The following is a 16735-nucleotide window of genomic DNA, read 5'->3' on the forward strand; positions in this document are numbered from 1 at the left end:
TTTTATGATGAATTTAACAACAAGGCTAAATACTTAGGTAGCAAACTTTTATAGAATAAATATAAATAAGGATGACAACATCCAAAAAAGCGAAGCTCTGAAACGGTATGACAGACGAACTTTAACTCTAGTAGAATGTCAGAACTGAATATGCAAATTATAAATATGTACTTAAGTTTTGTCAAAATTGTACGTAAAAACATAAGTTAAAAATTAAAATGTTTAAAATATACGTAAGGACATTCTGATAACGATAATAGAGTTGCTACGTTTTCTAAATCGTACCTAACTACTGCCGGAATCATCATGCAAAGTTTGATAGGACAATTCTAACATGTCTAAATTAACGAAAGAATCTAACCGTTACGGACGTACAGACCGACCGTAATTATAAAAAAGCTTCGCCTTTAACAATTTATAAAGGCAAATTAGTCACCTTCTTTCGATTCAGTTTCGTCGATTTCTTTTTTATTTAATGATTGGGATAACGTCTGAAATAAACAATAAAAAATGACAAGGTAAAAATAGTAGGTAATTTTTTTACAAAATACTAAGTTTAAATAAAAGCATATTCTAAATTCTAAAAATATTGACGTTCTTGTTTGACTTTAAAAGGTGAATAAAAGAAAAGTTTTTTTTCTTTTGAGTTCGATTAAATGAAAATATTGATTTGGAAAAAAAACCTAGGATATATATTATATATAGAGAAGAAAAAGAAGAAAATACATAAAATCACGTTGTTAGGAATTAAATCCTGACAGACAAGTATGGCTTATAAATAACCTATATTAATAAAAAAAATAGTCGTAAGTTTATACCTACCTTTAAATATTTTCTTTTCGATTTTTTCATTTTTTTCTGATTTTCTAATTCCGCTTCCAAACCGTCATAGGTCATCATTCTTTCAGCTTGTCGAGCCTTTTCCTCCAGTTTCTTTAATTGAGTTACTCTGCCTGCAATCCAAGAACCCAGGAATCTAAAAAATAAGTGGGTCACTGCCAATTCTACAACTGGCAAAAGGGCCACCATTGTATATTTTGTCACTTTAAAGAAGTTTATGTGTATTTGTATATTGCGGAATATTTTTGTTATTTATACAACAATGAAAAGATACGCTTTTATACCTAGGTATTTTAGGTTAGGTATAAACTAAACTAATTATAAAAAATAATATCTCATAAGTTTACATAGCAAAATTAATTGAGCAAGTATGTTGTACAGTTTCAAGAAGCACAGAAAAATCCAAATTCCGATTTTGTGTAGATTTTTCACAAGTTTTATAGTTACTGCATGGATTGCGTTTCTAAAGGGGGTGGGGGGGAATATGTGGTAGGGGGAGAAAAAAAAGAGTAACGAAAACATTTATGCCATTTTCCTTTCCTTGACGGGGGGGGGGGGGGGGGGGATAGAACAATAAGTGGTAGAGGTAAAAAATTAAATAGAGTACTGAAAACTTTACAATTTTTCCTCCTCCTGGGGGAAAAAAACTAGGGGTTTCCGGTTCAATTTGATGTAATACTACATAATGATGCCGGTCATAGAATAAGGAGGAATAGAAGTGAAAACCCTAAAAAATTCTGGGAAATTAGAAGGAATCTTTGACTTGCGCAGTAAAGACAATAATGCTAAAGTACAAATCACAATGACTAGTAGGACAAAATTAGAAAAATTTAATTTGTATTAAAATCTTATATATACTGTTTAAAGGGGGGGGGGGGGGGGATGTGGTGACTCGTGCCACGACATACCAGCAATTTTATTTTGGGTGCTACTCCCTTAGTTTTAGAGATAATTGGATGAAATCTTTTGGGCTGGGTCAGTAATTACCCCAACTATTGGTATCTTTTAAAAAAAACGGCGGCGGGACCGCCGCTCCCGCCGCCCGCCGCCGTTTTTGCCGCCACCAAAAATTTTTTTTTTTTTTGCATTTCTCGCCGAATTAGGCAATTTGGAATCATTTGAGACCATGTTATTTTTTTCAAAAAATTTTCCCCTTACAAGCAACCCTGCGGGGGGACTTTTTTTTCAAATTCTCGTATATCAAGGTATATCTTAAATACAGTACTTCTCCTGTGATTTTGAAGATATTGAAACAAAATCTTTTTAGGTTGGTAAGTAAAAAATATTTGAATAAAAAACGGCGGCGGTACCACCGCTTGATATATGAGAATTTGAAAAAAATGACTGCAGGGCTGCTTGTAGAGGGAAAAATTTTTGAAAAAAATAACATGGTCTCAAATGATTCCAAATTGCCTAAATTCCCGCCGCCGTTTTCTTAATTCAAATATTTTTTACTTACCAACCTAAAAAGATTTTGTTTCAATATCTTCAAAATCAAAGGAGAAGTACTGTATTTAAGATATACCTTGATATACGAGAATTTGCAGGGTTGCTTGTAAGGGGAAAAATTTTTGAAAAAAATAACATGGTATCAAATGATTTCAAATTGCCTAATTCGGCGAGAAATGCAAAAAAAATTTTTTTTTGGTGGCGGCGGAAAACGGCGGCGGGCGGCGGGAGCGGCGGTCCCGCCGCCGTTTTTTTTTGAAAGATACCAATAGTTGGGGTAAATCTGACCCAGCCCAAAAGATTTCATCCAATTATCTCTAAAACTAAGGGAGTAGCATCCAAAATAAAATTGCTGGTATGTCGTGGCACGAGTCACCACATTCCCCCCCCCCCCCCTTTTTTTGATCTTCATGATTTAAAATTAAGTATTGCAGTGTAACACGCTTGACTTTAGAACAATTTAGAATAATTCTCTGTAATCAGAAGGTAAATATTTACCCATAAACATAAGTATCTGATTGAGACTTACATCTCTAACACACACCTCTTAATGAAGTGAAGACAGCATTAGCTGCTTGGTCGTTTTAGACAAAGATGAAAAGTCACTTAACATGATGTTGTTTTAATTGTTGTAAGTACAATAGACCACATTTGTAATTTTCAAGGGTCAGTTAAATGGGTACAGCCCCTTCCTCCCCCCCTCCCTCCCTACCACTTAATGTATGGATGTTAGGGTGGGTCGATTTTGGACATTTTTTTTCTGAGGCCAAAGCGGGGATCTGCACTCAATTTATATAGATATAATACACCTCTAGATGATTTAAAATTTATCCTAAGTCTTAAAACCGCTGACGACCAGACATTCAATTGTATAGCTATTTGTAAATGGGAGTCAAAAATTTATTGAATCAGAACTATGGCTTCATGGTGCTCCCTGGAAATGCCTTGAGGAGCTGAGTCAGGAACTTTTGTCCGTTTCAAAAAATCTCGTTCCTAGCCTGAGAAAATTTTAAAAGCCTCTACAAATTGGACAATTCTCAATAAACCTAAAAAAATTTGGGTATAGTCCTTTCCATGACATCGCTCCATATGGGGCGATGATTTTAATTGATCGCCTCTTATGACAAGGGGCGATGTATTGGCTCCTTGAAAGGAGCGATTTAATAGCCCCTTATAACAAGAGGCGATGTTATGACTCCTTGAAAGGAGCGATTTCATAGCCCCTTGCCCTAAGAGGCGATTAAATGATCCTTTATCGCTCCTTTATCGCCCCTTCTAAAGAGGAGATGATATGTCCTCTTATCCCAAGGGGCTATTTAATTAAATATCGCCTCTTCATGGCCCCTTCACTATTATATATATCTTAGTCCCTTGATGGCCCCTACATCGCTCCTACATCGCCCCTTCATCGCTCCTCCATCGCTCCTTCTCCAAATTTATATTACATTGTACTTTGATGGCCCCTACATCGCCCCTCCATCGCTCCTACATCACCCCTTCATCGCTCCTTCTTCAAATTTATATTACATTGTACTTTGATGGCCCCTACATCGCCCCTCCATCGCTCCTACATCGCCCCTTCATCGCTCCTTCTTCAAATTTATATTACATTGTACTGTGATGGCCCCTACATCGCTCCTACATCGCTCCTTCATCGCTCCTACATCGCCCCTTCATCGCTCCTTCTCCAAATTTATATTACATTGCAACTTGATGGCCCCTACATCGCTCCTACATCGCTCCTCCATCGCCCCTTCATCGCTCCTTCTCCAAATTTATATAACATTGCAACTTGATGGCCCCTACATCGCTGCTACATCGCTCCTCCATCGCTCCTCCATCGCTCCTACATCGCCCCTTCATCGCTCCTTCCACAAATTTATATTACATTGTACTTTGATGGCCCCTACATCTCTCCTCCATCGCTCCTCCATCGCCCCATCGCCCCTTAATAGCCCCTTACCTTAATTTATATAAAAAAGCCCCTACATAGCCTCTCCATCGCCCCTTAATAGCTCCTTACCTTAATTTTTATAACATAGCCCCTACATAGCCTCTCCATCGCCCCTTAATAGCCCCTTATCTTAATTTATATAACAAAGCCCCTACATAGCCTCTCCATCGCCCCTAATAGCCCCTTACCTTTATTTATATAACAAAGCTCCTACATAGCCTCTCCATTGCCCCTTAATAGTCCCTTACCTTAATTTATATAACATAGCTCCTACATAGCCTCTCCATCGCCCCTTAAAAGCCCATTACCTTAATTTATATAACATAGCCCCTACATAGCCTCTCCATCGCCCCTTACCTTAATTTATATAACATAGCCCCTACATAGCCTCTCCATCGCCCCTTAATAGCTCCTTACCTTAATTTATATAACATAGCCCCTACATAGCCTCTCCATCGCCCCTTAATAGCCCCTTACCTTAATTTATATAACATAGCCTCTACATAGCCTCTCCATCGCCCCTTAATAGCCCCTTACCTTAATTTATATAACATAGCCCTACATAGCCTCTCCATCGCCCCTTAATAGCCCCTTACCTTAATTTATATAGCATAGCCCCTACATAGCCTCTCCATCGCCCCTTAATAGCCTCTTACCTTAATTTATATAATCCTTACCTTAATATATATAACATAGCCCCTACATAGCCTCTCCATCGCCCCTAAATAGCCCCTTACCCTAATTTATATAACATAGCCCCTACATAGCCTCTCCATCGCCCCTTAATAGCTCCTTACCTTAATTTATATAACATAGCCCCTACATAGCCTCTCCATCGCCCCTTAATAGCCCCTTACCTTAATTTATATAACATAGCCCTACATAGCCTCTCCATCGCCCCTTAATAGCCCCTTACCTTAATTTATATAGCATAGCCCCTACATAGCCTCTCCATCGCCCCTTAATAGCCTCTTACCTTAATTTATATAATCCTTACCTTAATATATATAACATAGCCCCTACATAGCCTCTCCATCGCCCCTAAATAGCCCCTTACCCTAATTTATATAACATAGCCCCTACATAGCCTCTCCATCGCCCCTTAATAGCCCCTTACCTTAATTTATATAACATAGCCTCTACATAGCCTCTCCATCGCCCCTTAATAGCCCCTTACCTTAATTTATATAACATAGCCCTACATAGCCTCTCCATCGCCCCTTAATAGCCCCTTACCTTAATTTATATAGCATAGCCCCTACATAGCCTCTCCATCGCCCCTTAATAGCCACTTACCTTAATTTATATAATCCTTACCTTAATATATATAACATAGCCCCTACATAGCCTCTCCATCGCCCCTGAATAGCCCCTTACCCTAATTTATATAACATAGCCCCTACATAGCCTCTCCATCGCCCCTTAATAGCTCCTTACCTTAATTTATATAACATAGCCCCTACATAGCCTCTCCATCGCCCCTTAATAGCCCCTTACCTTAATTTATATAACATAGCCTCTACATAGCCTCTCCATCGCCCCTTAATAGCCCCTTACCTTAATTTATATAACATAGCCCTACATAGCCTCTCCATCGCCCCTTAATAGCCCCTTACCTTAATTTATATAGCATAGCCCCTACATAGCCTCTCCATCGCCCCTTAATAGCCTCTTACCTTAATTTATATAATCCTTACCTTAATATATATAACATAGCCCCTACATAGCCTCTCCATCGCCCCTAAATAGCCCCTTACCCTAATTTATATAACATAGCCCCTACATAGCCTCTCCATCGCCCCTTAATAGCTCCTTACCTTAATTTATATAACATAGCCCCTACATAGCCTCTCCATCGCCCCTTAATAGCCCCTTACCTTAATTTATATAACATAGCCCTACATAGCCTCTCCATCGCCCCTTAATAGCCCCTTACCTTAATTTATATAGCATAGCCCCTACATAGCCTCTCCATCGCCCCTTAATAGCCTCTTACCTTAATTTATATAATCCTTACCTTAATATATATAACATAGCCCCTACATAGCCTCTCCATCGCCCCTAAATAGCCCCTTACCCTAATTTATATAACATAGCCCCTACATAGCCTCTCCATCGCCCCTTAATAGCCCCTTACCTTAATTTATATAACATAGCCTCTACATAGCCTCTCCATCGCCCCTTAATAGCCCCTTACCTTAATTTATATAACATAGCCCTACATAGCCTCTCCATCGCCCCTTAATAGCCCCTTACCTTAATTTATATAGCATAGCCCCTACATAGCCTCTCCATCGCCCCTTAATAGCCTCTTACCTTAATTTATATAATCCTTACCTTAATATATATAACATAGCCCCTATATAGCCTCTCAATCGCCCCTGAATAGCCCCTTACCCTAATTTATATAACATAGCCCCTACATAGCCTCTCCATCGCCCCTTAATAGCTCCTTACCTTAATTTATATAACATAGCCCCTACATAGCCTCTCCATCGCCCCTTAATAGCCCCTTACCTTAATTTATATAACATAGCCTCTCCATCGCCCCTTAATAGCCCCTTACCTTAATTTATATAACATAGCCCTACATAGCCTCTCCATCGCCCCTTAATAGCCCCTTACCTTAATTTATATAGCATAGCCCCTACATAGCCTCTCCATCGCCCCTTAATAGCCTCTTACCTTAATTTATATAATCCTTACCTTAATATATATAACATAGCCCCTACATAGCCTCTCCATCGCCCCTAAATAGCCCCTTACCCTAATTTATATAACATAGCCCCTACATAGCCTCTCCATCGCCCCTTAATAGCTCCTTACCTTAATTTATATAACATAGCCCCTACATAGCCTCTCCATCGCCCCTTAATAGCCCCTTACCTTAATTTATATAACATAGCCCTACATAGCCTCTCCATCGCCCCTTAATAGCCCCTTACCTTAATTTATATAGCATAGCCCCTACATAGCCTCTCCATCGCCCCTTAATAGCCTCTTACCTTAATTTATATAATCCTTACCTTAATATATATAACATAGCCCCTACATAGCCTCTCCATCGCCCCTAAATAGCCCCTTACCCTAATTTATATAACATAGCCCCTACATAGCCTCTCCATCGCCCCTTAATAGCCCCTTACCTTAATTTATATAACATAGCCTCTACATAGCCTCTCCATCGCCCCTTAATAGCCCCTTACCTTAATTTATATAACATAGCCCTACATAGCCTCTCCATCGCCCCTTAATAGCCCCTTACCTTAATTTATATAGCATAGCCCCTACATAGCCTCTCCATCGCCCCTTAATAGCCTCTTACCTTAATTTATATAATCCTTACCTTAATATATATAACATAGCCCCTACATAGCCTCTCCATCGCCCCTGAATAGCCCCTTACCCTAATTTATATAACATAGCCCCTACATAGCCTCTCCATCGCCCCTTAATAGCTCCTTACCTTAATTTATATAACATAGCCCCTACATAGCCTCTCCATCGCCCCTTAATAGCCCCTTACCTTAATTTATATAACATAGCCTCTACATAGCCTCTCCATCGCCCCTTAATAGCCCCTTACCTTAATTTATATAACATAGCCCTACATAGCCTCTCCATCGCCCCTTAATAGCCCCTTACCTTAATTTATATAGCATAGCCCCTACATAGCCTCTCCATCGCCCCTTAATAGCCTCTTACCTTAATTTATATAATCCTTACCTTAATATATATAACATAGCCCCTACATAGCCTCTCCATCGCCCCTAAATAGCCCCTTACCCTAATTTATATAACATAGCCCCTACATAGCCTCTCCATCGCCCCTTAATAGCTCCTTACCTTAATTTATATAACATAGCCCCTACATAGCCTCTCCATCGCCCCTTAATAGCCCCTTACCTTAATTTATATAACATAGCCCTACATAGCCTCTCCATCGCCCCTTAATAGCCCCTTACCTTAATTTATATAGCATAGCCCCTACATAGCCTCTCCATCGCCCCTTAATAGCCTCTTACCTTAATTTATATAATCCTTACCTTAATATATATAACATAGCCCCTACATAGCCTCTCCATCGCCCCTAAATAGCCCCTTACCCTAATTTATATAACATAGCCCCTACATAGCCTCTCCATCGCCCCTTAATAGCCCCTTACCTTAATTTATATAACATAGCCTCTACATAGCCTCTCCATCGCCCCTTAATAGCCCCTTACCTTAATTTATATAACATAGCCCTACATAGCCTCTCCATCGCCCCTTAATAGCCCCTTACCTTAATTTATATAGCATAGCCCCTACATAGCCTCTCCATCGCCCCTTAATAGCCTCTTACCTTAATTTATATAATCCTTACCTTAATATATATAACATAGCCCCTACATAGCCTCTCCATCGCCCCTGAATAGCCCCTTACCCTAATTTATATAACATAGCCCCTACATAGCCTCTCCATCGCCCCTTAATAGCTCCTTACCTTAATTTATATAACATAGCCCCTACATAGCCTCTCCATCGCCCCTTAATAGCCCCTTACCTTAATTTATATAACATAGCCCTACATAGCCTCTCCATCGCCCCTTAATAGCCCCTTACCTTAATTTATATAGCATAGCCCCTACATAGCCTCTCCATCGCCCCTTAATAGCCTCTTACCTTAATTTATATAATCCTTACCTTAATATATATAACATAGCCCCTACATAGCCTCTCCATCGCCCCTGAATAGCCCCTTACCCTAATTTATATAACATAGCCCCTACATAGCCTCTCCATCGCCCCTTAATAGCCCCTTACCTTAATTTATATAACATAGCCCTACATAGCCTCTCCATCGCCCCTTAATAGCCCCTTACCTTAATTTATATAGCATAGCCCCTACATAGCCTCTCCATCGCCCCTTAATAGCCTCTTACCTTAATTTATATAATCCTTACCTTAATATATATAACATAGCCCCTACATAGCCTCTCCATCGCCCCTAAATAGCCCCTTACCCTAATTTATATAACATAGCCCCTACATAGCCTCTCCATCGCCCCTTAATAGCCCCTTACCTTAATTTATATAACATAGCCTCTACATAGCCTCTCCATCGCCCCTTAATAGCCCCTTACCTTAATTTATATAACATAGCCCTACATAGCCTCTCCATCGCCCCTTAATAGCCCCTTACCTTAATTTATATAGCATAGCCCCTACATAGCCTCTCCATCGCCCCTTAATAGCCTCTTACCTTAATTTATATAATCCTTACCTTAATATATATAACATAGCCCCTACATAGCCTCTCCATCGCCCCTGAATAGCCCCTTACCCTAATTTATATAACATAGCCCCTACATAGCCTCTCCATCGCCCCTTAATAGCTCCTTACCTTAATTTATATAACATAGCCCCTACATAGCCTCTCCATCGCCCCATTAATAGCCCCTTACCTTAATTTATATAACATAGCCTCTACATAGCCTCTCCATCGCCCCTTAATAGCCCCTTACCTTAATTTATATAACATAGCCCTACATAGCCTCTCCATCGCCCCTTAATAGCCCCTTACCTTAATTTATATAGCATAGCCCCTACATAGCCTCTCCATCGCCCCTTAATAGCCTCTTACCTTAATTTATATAATCCTTACCTTAATATATATAACATAGCCCCTACATAGCCTCTCCATCGCCCCTAAATAGCCCCTTACCCTAATTTATATAACATAGCCCCTACATAGCCTCTCCATCGCCCCTTAATAGCTCCTTACCTAAATTTATATAACATAGCCCCTACATAGCCTCTCCATCGCCCCTTAATAGCCCCTTACCTTAATTTATATAACATAGCCCTACATAGCCTCTCCATCGCCCCTTAATAGCCCCTTACCTTAATTTATATAGCATAGCCCCTACATAGCCTCTCCATCGCCCCTTAATAGCCTCTTACCTTAATTTATATAATCCTTACCTTAATATATATAACATAGCCCCTACATAGCCTCTCCATCGCCCCTAAATAGCCCCTTACCCTAATTTATATAACATAGCCCCTACATAGCCTCTCCATCGCCCCTTAATAGCCCCTTACCTTAATTTATATAACATAGCCTCTACATAGCCTCTCCATCGCCCCTTAATAGCCCCTTACCTTAATTTATATAACATAGCCCTACATAGCCTCTCCATCGCCCCTTAATAGCCCCTTACCTTAATTTATATAGCATAGCCCCTACATAGCCTCTCCATCGCCCCTTAATAGCCTCTTACCTTAATTTATATAATCCTTACCTTAATATATATAACATAGCCCCTACATAGCCTCTCCATCGCCCCTGAATAGCCCCTTACCCTAATTTATATAACATAGCCCCTACATAGCCTCTCCATCGCCCCTTAATAGCTCCTTACCTTAATTTATATAACATAGCCCCTACATAGCCTCTCCATCGCCCCTTAATAGCCCCTTACCTTAATTTATATAACATAGCCTCTACATAGCCTCTCCATCGCCCCTTAATAGCCCCTTACCTTAATTTATATAACATAGCCCTACATAGCCTCTCCATCGCCCCTTAATAGCCCCTTACCTTAATTTATATAGCATAGCCCCTACATAGCCTCTCCATCGCCCCTTAATAGCCTCTTACCTTAATTTATATAATCCTTACCTTAATATATATAACATAGCCCCTACATAGCCTCTCCATCGCCCCTAAATAGCCCCTTACCCTAATTTATATAACATAGCCCCTACATAGCCTCTCCATCGCCCCTTAATAGCCTCTTACCTTAATTTATATAACATAGGCCCTACAAAGCATCTCCATCGCCCCTTAATAGCCCCTTACCTTAATTATATAACATAGCCCCTACATAGCCTCTCCATCGCCCCTTAATAGCCTCTTACCTTAATTTATATAACATAGCCCCTTCATAGCCTCTTCATCGCCCCTTACCTTAATTTATATAACATAGGCCCTTTATGGCTCCTGTACAGCCTCTGTAATTGTATTGCCCCTTCATTATAGAAGGTAGGGCATTAAGGTAAGGAAGGAATGTGACCCTCTACAGTTTTAAATTTAAGTTTTAAAAGGATGACAAGGATGACAACATTTATAAAAGCAAAGCTCTGAAACGGTAGAAAAAAGTTTAAAGGAAGCCTGCAAGAAATACCACGCTTTAACTGCTGAAAGACTGCCACAAGTAGACCAAATACCCCAAATTTGAAGCCTTCAGCTTCTATAACAAAAAAGTTCTAGGCATTTTAAAATGACATTTTATGTACAATGGAAATTTTGAAAGAATTGCAATGCTCATGTTGAAAACTTTAAAATTAAACTACGTGGCCTAGAAACAAAATTATAAGCTTATTTTTTTGTCATAAATTTAGGTTTCCAGTAACTAATTATATTTTTACAATAAAAGTACCCATTTTTATAGTCAAAATCATTAAAAAAAAAATAAGTTTTACTTGCGTTGTACCGAATGTACTGTAGCCAATCAGAAGGCTGAATCAGCTTAACAACCAATCACAGCTAAGCTTGTATTAGTTTACCCCTTTGTTTCCGCTATGATTTTTGTTTAAAAATGCAATTTAAATCGATTTTTTTTCATAGATTTTGACTATGAAATGTGGTGTTTTTATTGTAAAAATGTAATCAGTTACAGGCAATCTAAGTTTCTGACAAAGATAAGGTTATAATTTTATGTCTAGGCAAGTAATTTAATATTGTTTTTTCTTTTATGAGCATTGGAAATCTTTCAAAAATTCCATTGTACATAAAATGCTATTTTGAAATGCCTAGAACTTTTTTGTTATTGAAGCTGAAGGCTTATAATTTGGGGTATTGGGTCTTCTTGTGGCAGTCTTTTAGCAGTTAAAGCGTGTTATTTCTTGCAGGCGTCCTTTAATGAACATTAATAATGTAGAGTGTCAGAACTGAATAGTCAGAACATAAATTTAAAATTCGAAACAAAATTGTAAGTAAATTTATTGAGAAATTGCTTACATGCAGGAAAATGCTTAAGGACGTACTCACATTTTTTGGACTTGATTATAGATATGATTCGCTTATAACATTCTATTTTGTTGTCCTAGGAATCAGTATCCCAGAAATCAGATTAATCGGATAATTTTGATACATAAAAATTTGTTGTAAGTTAATAATTAGTATGCTTAAAATGGACGTATGGATATTCTGATAATGATTATAGACTTTCTAAATCGTACCTTTCTACTACAGGAATCACATGCCTAAATTAACGAAAATAGCTAACCGTTACGGACGTACGGACTGATCCTTAATATAGAAAAGCTTTGCTTTTAAAAAGTTAAAAAGATTTTTTGTGGGGATGGGGTAATATTTTTCTTGGGGTGAATTTTCTGGGAGGGTGGAGATACCCTCCCTCGAAATAATTATAAACCCTCTATGAACTTAAAAGAAGCTTCACTGTAAAGGAGAACCATATAGGTTCAGCGGTTAGCTTTTCTACAGACAAAAAAAAGATTACTACTTTATATAATAGGTTATGAAAAAGGAAAAAAAAGCAAGATAACAAGGATAACAACATTCACAAAAGCAAAGCTCTAAAATCAGGAGGTCAAACATAAATTTTGTTAAAATTAGCGTAAATCTATAATACAAAGTAGAATGATGTCTGTCCATCCGTCTGTCTGTCTGTCCGTCTGTCTGTCCGTCTGTCTGTCCGTCTGTCAGTCCCTTAAGATCTCGGTAACCACTGGACCGATTATATTCTACTATTCAGGGAATATACCTACTGGTCCTGTGGTGGTTTTAGGCTATTGTCTTGGGGGGTGGGATACCCCCAACCCCCCCAAAAACAAAAAAATCCCCCCCCATTTGATATGATATGATGTATGTCTGTCTGTCTATACCGTAGGATCTTGCTAACCGCTGAGTACTGAGATGATTTAAGATAGTTTATTTTTTTTCCTTATAATAAAATAACAGGATATTTGTCCATAAAAAGCGAAGCAATATCTTAATTTTTGTTGTTGGAACTGTTATTCAGTTGATTATACCAAGGATCTAAAGGAATAAGACAATGGCCGATAAATTTTTATCCATCCCTAATAACGATACACAAAATTGCAACACTACAACCAAAATATGACAAAAGTCCCCAAAGTTTTGAGCCAACGAATAAGAAAACTTCATTATAAAACTTTGGAGACTATTGTAAAAATTGCCTAATGTTTCCTTTATCCCTGAGATTATACAGACTATCCTTAAACTAATATTTACATTAAAGTAACAGGATGTTTATCAGTATCAACTGAACCGATATGCTTCTCCTTTACATTGAAGCTTATTTTACTCGCAGGAAAAGTTTTCATTTTGGGGAGGGGACTAACACTTTCAGCCCCCGGAAGGTATCACTTCCCTTAAATTCTTAACCTTCCCCCTCCCCCCCCCTCTCCACCACATCTATTCATTAAAGTACTCCTAGGGTCATCTATGGGATTAGCCGTTAGTGACTTAAAAATAATTCAAGTGCAATGATATATTTACCAAATTAATACGATAATTTTGTATACATTTTTTATGAAAAAAAATTATTTTGCCAAAGGCAGCCAAAAAATAAGCAGCAAATATTTCAAAAATGCTCTGATAATCAGAGATCTACAGGGATAAGACGATTGTCGATAAAATGATATATATACATATATACAGTGTGTTTTTTTATGAGAACTTTTTTGAAAGCAATTTTACCTTACTTATAGTTATTAGAATTTAATGATTAATGGCTTATTCTCTTCTTTTTTATAACCTTTAATAGAAAAGCAAAAAATATTTCAGTTTTTATTCAAAAAGTACAGTAAATTAAAAAATTTAAAACTTAGGTGTCAACATCTAAAAATGGTTTTAGTGCATTTTTCTTATAATCTACCTTTGCAAGAATGGCTGCAAAACGCTTCAAAGTTGAGATATTGAGCTAAAAATTTATATAGATACTACTTGTGACATGTACTAGAACATTTTGAAATTTGAAGGCCATATCTCAACCAGGGAGGGAATACTGGCCCCCCAATGTACTCCCTCCATTCTTGGAAAGGGTAGAAGATTTGAGCATAAGAAAAATGCGCTAAAACCATTTCTCGTATTCATTTGAATCCGGTGGATAGGAACCGGTTCTCGTCCATACGAAAAAACTATGTCTAGCATCGTATTATATCCAGCTTTCTACGAATATAGATATGTACAATCATAAGATTAAACCCAGTTTTTTTAGCCGGTGCCTTCTGCACCTCGGGGCTAAAAAAACTAGTTTTAATCTCATAATTGTACTTTCTATATCCGCGGAAAGCCGTTTATAATACGATGCGAGAAATAACTATTTTAGATGTTGACACCCATGTTTTGAAATTTTGAATTTACTGTACTTTTTAAATAAAAACTGAAATATTTTTTTGCTTTTCTGTTAATGGTTATAAAAAACGAAGAGAATAAGCCATTAATCATTAAATTCTGATAAAATTGCTTTCAAAAATGCTCTCATAAAAAAAAACACTGTATATATATGTATGTTTATATATTAATTATTCCCATTGATGATTCACAAAATTACCCCTTCTTTAGTTTAGAATTAGTGGTTGAAACATTTAGACACTCAACTTAATGAACTAAACAATCACAAAACAATAAAAAGTCCCCAAGGTTGTTAATCTAACGAATAAGAAAACGGTATTATAAAACTTTGGAGACTAGACAGCACTCTTGGATAAGCCAACTTATAACACTTTGGGAACTATCCTAATCCTCCCTGGCGAAATGACAATGAGATTTTTTGGTAAATTTGTGGCAAACTTTATTCTTAATAAATTAGCACTTGGCAAAATTATACTGGAGAGATATTTCATTGAAGAATAAATTTTTTTTTTGCCCAAACTTTTCGTCAGCCAATAATAACAGATAAGTTAAACATTGTAAAAATAATATAGTAACTTAACTCGAGTTGTCAACGGCAGAAATTAGGTCCTGAGATGGTTTTAGGCCTGGAAAGGTTTATAACAATTTTATCTGTATTTCTTAAAATAAATTAACAGAATCTTTGTCTGTATGTATGAATGTCTGTCTGTACCGAAGGATCTTGCTAACCGCTGAACCAATATGGTTCTCCTTTACAGTGAAGATTCCTATAGGTCCTGAGATCGTTCTCCTTAATAGGGTAGCTTCTCATAGGTCCTGGGGAGGTTAATAACTATTTTATTTTAATCCTTATAATAAAGTAACAGGATCTTTGTCTGTATGTATGTCTGTCTGTACCTTGCTAACCACTAAACCGACATGGTTCTCCTTTACAGTGAAGCTTCCTATGGGTAATGAGATGGCTTTAGGCCATTTTATTTTTAATCCTTATAAAAAGTAACAGGATCATTGTCTGTATGTATCAAAGAAGATCGCTAACTGCAGAACCAATATGGTTCTCCTTTATAGGGTAGCTTCCAATAGATCCTGGGAAGGTGTATAACTGTTTTGAAGGAGGATATAAGGGGCTATTAAGGGGCGATGGAGAGGCTATGTAGAGGCTATGTTATATAAATTAAGGTAAGGGGCTTTTAAGTGGCGATGGAGGGCTATTAAGGGGCGATGGAGAGGCTATGTTATATAAATTAAGGTAAGGAGCTATTAAGGGGCGATGGAGAGGCTATGTAGCGGCTATGTTATATAAATTAAGGTAAGAGGCTATTAAGGGGCGATTGAGAGGCTATGTAGGGGCTATGTTACATAATTAAGGTAAGGGGCTATTAAGGGGCGATGGAGAGGCTATATAGGAGCTTTGTTATATAAATTTAGGTAAGGGGCTATTAAGGGGCGATGGAGAGGCTATGTAGGGGCAATGTTATATAATTAAATTAAGTGGCTATTAAGGGGCGATAGAGAGGCCATATAGGAGCTTTGTTATATAAATTAGGGTAAGGGGCTATTTAGGGGCGATGGAGAGGCTATGTAGGGGCTATGTTATATATATTAAGGTAAGGATTATATAAATTAAGGTAAGAGGCTATTAAGGGGCGATGGAGAGGCTATGTAGGGGCTATGCTATATAAATTAAGGTAAGGGGCTATTAAGGGGCGATGGAGAGGCTATGTAGGGGCTATGTTATATAAATTAGGGTAAGGGGCTATTTAGGGGCGATGGAGAGGCTATGTAGGGGCTATGTTATATATATTAAGGTAAGGATTATATAAATTAAGGTAAGAGGCTATTAAGGGGCGATGGAGAGGCTATGTAGGGGCTATGCTATATAAATTAAGGTAAGGGGCTATTAAGGGGCGATGGAGAGGCTATGTAGGGCTATGTTATATAAATTAAGGTAAGGGGCTATTAAGGGGCGATGGAGAGGCTATGTAGGGGCTATGTTATATAAATTAAGGTAAGAGGCTATTAAGGGGCGATTGAGAGGCTATGTAGGGGCTATGTTACATAATTAAGGTAAGGGGCTATTAAGGGGCGATGGAGAGGCTATA

At 38.0% G+C, this 16735-nt stretch overlaps 1 protein-coding gene across 1 annotated transcript in view; it reads right to left on the reverse strand.

Annotated features, from left to right (window-relative positions):
- Positions 1-16735, reverse strand: part of TAF1B (TATA box-binding protein-associated factor RNA polymerase I subunit B) — a 37156-nt gene that overhangs the window by 11564 nt on the left and 8857 nt on the right. The window contains exons 6-7 of the mRNA XM_080151221.1: positions 823-976; positions 437-491 (exon numbers count right to left, since the gene is read on the reverse strand). Of these exons, the coding sequence (XP_080007347.1) occupies positions 437-491; positions 823-976 (209 nt within the window). The remainder of the gene's footprint in view (positions 1-436; positions 492-822; positions 977-16735) is intronic.

This window comes from Acartia tonsa, chromosome 2 (genome assembly GCF_053477335.1).
Source record: "Acartia tonsa isolate MP-2025a chromosome 2, ASM5347733v1, whole genome shotgun sequence".
Taxonomy (NCBI): domain Eukaryota; kingdom Metazoa; phylum Arthropoda; class Copepoda; order Calanoida; family Acartiidae; genus Acartia; species Acartia tonsa.